The sequence below is a fragment of the Aristolochia californica genome, unplaced genomic scaffold, assembly GCF_029961685.1.
Source record: "Aristolochia californica isolate CCGP_79_NKW_82.1479 unplaced genomic scaffold, dmAriCali1.0.hap1 SCAF_9, whole genome shotgun sequence".
Taxonomy (NCBI): domain Eukaryota; kingdom Viridiplantae; phylum Streptophyta; class Magnoliopsida; order Piperales; family Aristolochiaceae; genus Aristolochia; species Aristolochia californica.
In genome coordinates this window covers 26,504,537-26,513,483 of record NW_027182290.1, presented here as the reverse complement: position 1 = coordinate 26,513,483, position 8,947 = coordinate 26,504,537, and the positions used below count along the sequence as shown (strand labels likewise).

General features: G+C 37.1%; 1 protein-coding gene across 1 annotated transcript; it reads right to left on the bottom strand.

Moving 5' to 3' along the window:
- Positions 1 to 890: 890 nt before the first annotated feature.
- On the bottom strand, positions 891 to 7,221 carry LOC137940696 (pentatricopeptide repeat-containing protein DOT4, chloroplastic-like). Its single transcript, XM_068785835.1, has 2 exons — positions 6,978 to 7,221; positions 891 to 2,950 (listed from the first exon to the last, which is right to left on the bottom strand). Exons 1-2 carry the CDS (start codon positions 7,219 to 7,221, stop codon positions 891 to 893), a joined length of 2,304 nt encoding a protein of 767 aa, XP_068641936.1.
- Between the last annotated feature and the right edge of the window lie 1,726 nt (positions 7,222 to 8,947).

Genomic DNA, 8,947 nt, shown 5'->3' with positions numbered 1-8,947 from the left:
GCATGTGTAATGAGAAAAATCATATTGCTGGAGTTTTAATATTCCTCAAGCATGACGATTAATGCCTAAAGAGAGATTAAACTTGAATTTGATTGAAACTTATCTGAGTAACATGGAAAATTTGAATGCTATAGCTTATATGGCTTGGATTGTGGCTTTAGGAGATTCAATTTAAATTTTGAATAATGATTAATAAAACTCTAGAACTCCTACTTTGATATCATGTTAGATGTCTCAAAATGTCTAAGAATTAAAAAAAAAAGGATGAGGTGAAAACGAAGAGTAAAACAAAGAAAAAAGGAAGAAGAGAGATAAAAATGAGAGCAGAGAAGTTAAGTCTTAAGCACATTGCAGAGTTGTCCCTTAATTCGAGCACTCTTCTTTCGCATTTATTCATAGATAAACAAATTTATTACATAATAACCAATATACCCTTGTCCTTAAATAACAAGGCAAAAACAAAAGTGCAGTAGTAAAAAACAACTACTTTTAAGTACTATTATATTTCTAAGAAGTATGATGGCCTGGAAATCTTCAACTCTACACATGCTAAATGAATTTATAGAAGTCAAATGACAAGTGTTCTGTTATTCAAAGTATAAAACTGGACAATACTATAAACTAAAGGTAATTTAAACTCAAGGATACTGCAATTTTTCTGTACTTTTAACACTGAACAATCTCTACCCCATCACTTTTATTTTTTCTTAGTTCCCTAACAGTCATAAAAGTAAAAACGGAAGTATTTCTCAAAAACAAAGAAATTGGAAAGTGGGTTTTCTCTTCTGTCTCTATTTCTCTTAAATTTCTTTCAAATCAAACATGGCCTGAACTTGCTATTTGGTATTGCCAGTAAAAGATTGGTTTTGATGACAAAGCCATCGACTAGCTCAGCATGCAGTTTGCTCCACATTATTAGCCAAACTCCTCAAAGTCTCATATATTTCTTTTATTTGGGGGTGCAATGTATCCCTCGCGATGAATGTGTGAAACTCCCCTCTTGCTTCTAAGCTGCTCCAGGCTGGCTTCTTTTTCAAATTCTTCACACGCATTACTTTTTGGACAGTCTCTGCTTCCCCCCACTTATCAATACTAGCTTGCGTATTGCATAAGACCACATGGTAACCTGCATTTTCTGGCTCCAAATCAAATACTCTTTGGGCCACATACTCACCAAGTTCACAGTCAGAATAAACCCTGCAAGAGGCAAGCAAAGACCCCCAAATCCTACTGTCAGGCGCCAGAGTCATGTCCTTGATCACAGTCATTGCTTCTTGAAGTTTCCCTGACCGTGCCAACAGGTCCACCAGACTGGTATAATGATATAAGTTTGGCTCAATGCAACACTTTTCTTTCATATAATGAAAAACTTCTCTCCCTTCTTTAACCAGGCCCGTATGGCTACATGCAGACAATAAGCTTACAAAGGTAACTGAATTTGGTTTTACTCCTTCATCTGTCATTTTGTGGAAAATCTCCAATGCTTCCAAACCAAGACCATGAATTCCATAACCCTCAATCATCGAACTCCATGCTACAACATCTTTAAAAACAATTTGGTCAAAACACCGTCTAGAATAATAAATTGATCCACATTTAGCATACATGATGACAATGGAAGTTTGAGTAGACTCATCTTTTTCCCAATAGAAATTTTTTCTTATGTACCATCCATGGATTTCTTTACCTAGTCTAAAAGCACCCAAATGGGTGCAGACAAGCACTAGGCTTCTCAAAATGTCTGGCCCCAGCGTCATCCTTGTAAGTTGCATGTGTCGGAAAAGTTCCATTGCCTCTTTAAAGTACCCATTGTGCACAAAGCCCAACATCATAACACTAAATGACACACAGTTCTTTTCTGCAAGCCCTTGAAACAGTAGAACTGACCTTTCAACTTCTCCACCATTAGCATAAAAGGCCATTAGTGAAGTCTGAAGAATCGTGTCTATGAGCCCGCTTTTCAGAGCATAGCCATGTAGGCTCTGACCATGAAGAATGTCCGCAGACTTGGTAAAGGCAGAGATAACCAACGTTAATGTTTCTAGGTTAGGGTGAACTTCCATTCTCATCTCATTGAAACTCTTAATTACTTCAAATAGATTTCCAGTTAATGTAAAGCCCCTGATCATGATGTTCCAAGCCACTACATCTCTTTGCTGTAGTCTTCTAAAGAATTTTTCTGCGTCATTGACTCTACAATGTTTCATATACATCAGCAGTATTGAGTTTTGTATGCGATCATAAGTCACAAAACCTTTCTTGAATGTATAAGCATGAAATTGCAATCCTTGCAACACGTATTTGGCAGCAGAACATGCTGTAAACATAGTCACAAACGTCACCTCACTGGGTTCAAAACCTGCGCCTCGCATAGTACTGAATAACTTTAATGAGTCGTCAATCTTTCCAACCCGAACATAGTTCGAAATCATCGAGGTCCACGAGACCAAATCTCTCTCCAACATTTCATCGAACACCTGGCGAGCCGTGTGGATTAAGCCGTTCTTTCCATACATCTCTATCAAAGTATTGCAGAAATATAGGTTCCATCCAAAACCCGCCTTGATAGAAAGACAATGAACGCTTCTACCATCGTTGAGACGATACGGAAGTGATGCAATTGCTCTATTTAATAAGGGAAATGTATAAACATCAGATAAACCATCCATTGCACGCATCTGGCTGTATAAAGAGAGAGCAGACTCGAAAAAACCCGCATCTATCTGGATTTTCATTGTCAAGTTCCAGAGACGGGTACTGGGTTGTAAATTTTTGGACACTTCCCAAAATATGCCGAGTGCAGTCTCGACATCACAGAAGTTTGCATACAGAGCTACTAGCCTTTCACAGACGGAAACAGATCGGCACCCGCTACAAAGAATTACAGCGTGGAGTTCTCTAAGAGTTCGGTGATCAGCACATGAACTGAGAAAGGACGAACAAACACTCTCTATGACACCATAAAAGTTTCTTTTCAGGTGATGGTTGTGAAGTAAAACAGGGCATCTTGCTGGTGAGAACAGATGAAGTGAGCGGCCATGAGCACTGAGAGAAAGAACCAGAATGTCGACGGAGAACGAATATCAGATATATCTGAATGTTTCCGGCCACGAAACTCGAAAGATCAGGAACGGTTTATAGTTTCATTTGGCATTTTACTCGCGGCAGACGCCGGACTGAACTGGTTCGGGTTCAGGCGGCAAACGTAAGAATCAAATTCAAGCTGACGCACGAGAGAATGTAGCGTGCTGGACCACTGGCTTTGAGCTTGGTGCGACTCATTCAAAACCGTGATAAAGCGCCAGTTCGGGCTAATGAAACGGAGTTCGCAATTTGATTTTCTTTCAAAGCGACTGGGTCATGGTAGGTCAGATCGCCTCTTCTATTTTAGGCAAGTTCTATCTAATGGTGACTAATTTGATCCGACCTAGTAACTTCGTTCCAACTCAAAACCTATTTATTTGGTCTGAACTGACTAAGTTATAAAAGGGTTGATTATGGGTTTATTTGCTGACCCAAATAATAAACCGGTTTGAGTTCGGAGCAACAATTAGTCCTTGTTTAATTTACCAAAAGAACAAAAACATTAGACATTAGACCAAGATAAATTGGTTCCATTAGGTCCTGTAAATCACAAACTTAGAGGGGATTGATAAGTTTGTATGTACTAAAAACAATTTTAAACACTTTTTATTTCTTTTTGCCACTTCTGGTAAAATCCTCCAATTATGTGATTGTCTGTGTTGAAGAATTAAAGAGACTTGTACAATCTTAATTATGTTGCTTACATTACTTATTCTAGCCCTAGCGGTATTTTTATACTTTTCTTACATTAAATTACACCTTTTGCTACCTCCTTGACATGGGGAAGGTATTTACTTTAATGCCACTTTGAGATATCTTCCAACACTCCCCCTCAGGCTGGTGGAGAGAAAACATCATAGACACCCAGTTTGCCACATATAGTAGTTAAGATCATGAATGTGAAGGGTTTCTTAAAAAAGTTTGCCACCTGCCCTTGTGATGAAACATATCTGAGAGATAAGATACTAGCCGAAATTTCTCCTGTGTAAAGTAGTAGTTTACCTCGATGTGTTTTATTCTCTCTTGGAAGACAAGATTTGAAGTAATATGAATGGCTGCTTGGTTATCACAATATAATTCTGTAGAAACTATTTATAGAATCCCAATTCAATAAGAAGGGATCTGATCCATAGAACCTCACTAACCGTGTGGGTCATAGCTTTGTACTCTGCTTCTGCACTGGACCTTACAACAACAATATGTTTTTTGCTTCTTCATATGACCAAGTTACCTCCAACTAAGTAATATAATGCGGGGGGAATTCATTCCACTTCATTGTGGACTAACCCCCTAAGGTACAATATCTTGAAGTGAACTTCATGTCATCACGTGATCAAGTCCAATCTGCATTTGAGAAACCTTCTATGTTGAAATGGCCATGATTATTATAGAGAAGTCCTATTCCCAGAGTTCCTTTTAAATATCTCAGTATCCTCTCAAAGGTTTGCCAATGTGTAAGTTGTGGTTTGTGCATATACTGATTCACTACACTTACTGCATATGATATATCCAGTCTAGTCACCATGAGGTAAATAATATTTCCCACAAGCCTCTGATATTTACTTATATTAACATATTTTCCAAAGTTTGTACATAGTTTTGCATTAGCATTCATAGGAGTGTCTACAGGTCAGCTCCCCATCAACCATGTGTCCTCTAGTAGATCCAAGACATACTTTCTCTAAGATAATATAATATCATGCTTTGATTGGAATACCTTAATTCCCATAAAATATTATAGAAGTCCAAGATCATTTGTTTTAAATTCTTGGCATATCTTTCTTTGACTTCTTTTATGATGTTCGCGTCATTACCAGTTAAGACGATATAATGCACATAATTTACTAGTAATAATTTTTCCTTTAAGATATTCTTGATAAGGACAAAATGATCTACTAAGCCCTAGCTGAATCCAAACCGTAACATTATTTGGCTAAATTTGTCAAACCAATCCCGAGGAGATTGTTTAAGCCCATATAGAGATTTTCTCAATTTGTATATCTCCCTCTCAACCACCAAACCAGGTGGTTGATGCATATATATCTCTTCTTTTATGTCCTCATTCAGAAAAGTATTTTTGACATCCAATTGAGAGACCGGCCAAGAGGAATTAGCTGCTAGAGATAATAAGATGTGTACCGAGTTTAATTTAGCCACTGGGGAAAAAATTTCCTCATAATCCACTCCATAACACTGAGTGTATCCCTTGGCAACGAGTCGGGCTTTGATGCGAGCAACAAAACCATCTGGATTGTGTTTGATAGTAAAAACCCATTTATAGCTCATGGGTTTCTTGTCGAGAGGAAAAGGAACAAGGACCCAAATCCGATTCTCATATAAGGAATGCATTTCTTCTTCCATGGCCTCCTTCCATCCTGAATGTCTCAAAGCCTCCTGATAGGACTATGGAATAGAAATGGAAGAAATAGATGCAAGAAACTAACAACATGAAGAAGATAACCGATAGTGAGAAAAAAATTTTGATTTTGGATGAGAAGTGGAGGGCCTAGTGCTTGTTTGAGGCTCCTTCCATAAAGTTATGGGGCAAGTATCAAATTGTAGGCCAAATACAACAGGGGAAGACGGGCTTACCTTAGAGTGATCTGTACACTCCATAGGTGTTGTGTTGGGCGAGTCTTCAAGGGGCTAAGAAGAACCGCATCAAGTGGCACAACAGGCTTTGGAGCTACCTAAACTGATGAAATACTAGGAAAAGCATCTTTTGAGGATAAAAAGACGTGTCTTCAAAAAAATGACATCCCTAGAGACAATTAACTTCTGAAGAGAATGATTATAATAGACAACCTTTTCAGGTATGAGAGGAACCCAAAAAGATACACTTAAGAGACTTAGACTCAAGTTTACTCTTTGGGGGGATGTGACCTGTACAAAGCAAGTGCAACCAAAGACCTTCAAAGGGAGGGAGAAGGGGTCTTCATCCAAAAATAATAATGAGTATGGGATTTATGGCTAAGGATTGAAGAAGGAAGCTTATTATAAGGAAGTAGGATGTAAGAATGGCATGAGGCCAATAAAAGTATGACACCTTCATAGAGTAGAATAGGTCACGAGCTATCTCAAGGAGATGTCGTTTTTTTCTTTTAACTACACCATTTCGATGAATGATGTCATTATTGTAACAAAATGATTAAAATTCACTAGATAGGTACTCTTTGGCATTATCTGATCGAAACACTAGTATTATTATTTTTTTAAATTGAGTGGACATCATAGGATGAAAGGATTTAAATGTAGAAAAATGTGAGACCAATCTTTAAATAGAAATAGCCATATGACTCGAGTGAAGTCATCAACAAAGGTGAAAAAATACTTAACTTGAAATATGGTCGAGAGACTTATGGGTCCCCAAACATTTGAATAAATTAATGAAAAGGGAGCAACACCTTAAAGTTCAGTTCAAGAAGAATATGTTGTCCTCTGGTATTTGCTTAACTGACATACTTCACAATTAAAATTTGATAAAGTTTTAAAGTTTAAAATAAATGTTGAAGAGATGTTGTTGATGGATGACCAAATCGGTCATGCCATAAACTTGCCTCTATCTGATTAGTAGCTATCATAGTGACTGGACGCAAGTTTAAGTAATAAAGGCTCCTCTGTCCATGGCCACCACCAAGTACCTGTTCATTGTGAGATCTTGGAAAACACAAGAAGAGGATGAGAAGGTGATGGAGCAATTAAAATTTTTTGTTAACAGCTAACATATAACAAATTTAAGAAAATTATAGGGACAAATAGAACATCAGTAAGCGGAAGAGATGGTGTAACAAAGGAGGATCCATTCCCAAGAGCTTTGGTTTGGGATCCATCGTCTATGGTAAAAAACATATTTTGTAGACATGGAGATAGGGAATGTAACTAACTATTATTACCTGTAAGATGCTCGGAGGCCCCTGATTCATTGATCCCATATGAAGAGGAGGAAGTAGTCAAAATCATACCTGAAGCAGTGGTGATAGCAACGCGTTCTTCCCATTTTGAACTGAGGCTTGGTTGGCAGTAACCCAATCCAGTTTGCCATGAAGCTTCCAACAGGTATCCACCAGATGGTTTAGTCCACCATAGTGAGTGCAGACCCTGTTGTCCGACCTTGAAGGACCGTGCCACTTCTACCATCTCTTGCTCAATTTTCTTTATGTCCTCTCTGGTGCTAGAAGATGTATCCCTATTTCCTGAGTACATAGTAGATGATACTTCAGTATGAGAGGTAGAGGAAGGATCTGGTATTAGAAGTAATGTTGCACTAATGCCATCGAATGATGGAAGTAAGAAGGAGATAAGGAGTTGGATTTTGGCAACTTCAAGATATGGCTTGATATTTAACAAGCAAGAAGCAGCTGCTAAGGCCTTCCATTGCTTTTCTTGAATCGATATATCTGTGGAATAGGGTTGAAGAATTTTTCACTCCTGAATCAACCCTCTAAACCTAGCCAAGAACTTATATAATTTTATCCTTGTTTTGTAGTAAACAAGTTCTAAACACATCATATAATTTATGTAATTTCTCTGTGCTAGAGTACAAATTGGAACATGTGTCTTATATCTGCTTTGCAATCTCAAGGTGGATAACATTATGTGCCACATGTTCCTACATGTTGTTAATTAGCCAACTAATGAAAAGTGTGCCATTCTTGAGCCATTTAATATAGGAACTATCATCTTCATCTAGGTGAAGCTGGTTTAACCAAATGTCCTATGAGATTTCTAGTGATTAGGAATCTCTTAACCAACTGAGCTCAACCTAAGTAATTTGATAACCCTCTCAAGGGTATAGAGGTAATCTTAAGTCACTTTTACAACTCATATTCATATATTTTTCACCCATCACTAATGAATATTCAATGCATTATATCAACCAACCAATAATGGAAGAGGAAACCAATCAAGCCAAACCGAGCCAAACCGAGTCAATCAACAATTCACACTAAGCCAAACCAAACCAAACCAAGCCCTTAATCATGCACCTAATTAAGGATATTTTGACTCCATGTGCTAAGCCAAATCATATAAAATTGATTACAAATATTTCTCAATTAAGAGAGAATAAAAAGGCAAGTGAAATCTCAAGGGATCTTGGACAACTTAGAGGATCTTCATAAAGAAGTAAAATTTTCTTCTATGTCACTTGCGCCAACTATTAAAATAAGATCACAATCTTTGACTTCCTTCTTTCCTAAATAATTTAAGAAAGAAATTCCATAGAATAATCTAATATAGGAAGTCTTTAAATAGAGAAAACACATAACTTTCTTTTCTCCAACTTTCCTTTTGGAAAGATCTAGAAGAATGCAACTTTCCTTCTACAACTTTATGATTTAAATCACAGTTTGATCTAACATTTTCTCCTTGATTTTTTTTGGGTAAGATAATCCAAAGGATAACACAACCAATGGAAGGTCAAAAATAATGCAAAAGACTCGCACCTTTTCAAAAATCAAAATTCCTTCTCTTGGTAATAAAAAAATAGCCTTCATCGACCTCTTTTAAGAGAATAAACATACAAACATCAACATAAACTAGTCTTGAATGAATTTAATCATGCTTCGATCATGATAATCCACATATAATGTGAGAGGACGAGAAAATCTTCATCAAACATATGTTTTTCTAGGAAAGAAAATTGAACATATGATAATCCAACATATGCTTTAAACTGAGCATAAGAAATCTCCTTGCATGGTTCAAAGTAAACCGAGCACAAAAAATCCTGCATGAGATGAAACACTTATATTTTATCCAAAGAAGAATCAACCAGTAAACCTCTTGTCGAGATCAAGACATTATCAAAATCATCTCATGAAAGGTAGAGAAAAAACACTTATCTTTCTAGCCGAGCCTTTGC

Bases quoted from the DNA above. Each gene is read 5' to 3' on its own strand.
- LOC137940696 (XM_068785835.1), bottom strand. From the start codon at position 7,221: ATGGTAGAAGTGGCACGGTCCTTCAAGGTCGGACAACAGGGTCTGCAC. The intron at 2,951-6,977 runs GTAATAATAGTT...ATGGTGTCATAG, and splicing joins GGCCTCCGAGCATCTTACAG to AGAGTGTTTGTTCGTCCTTT.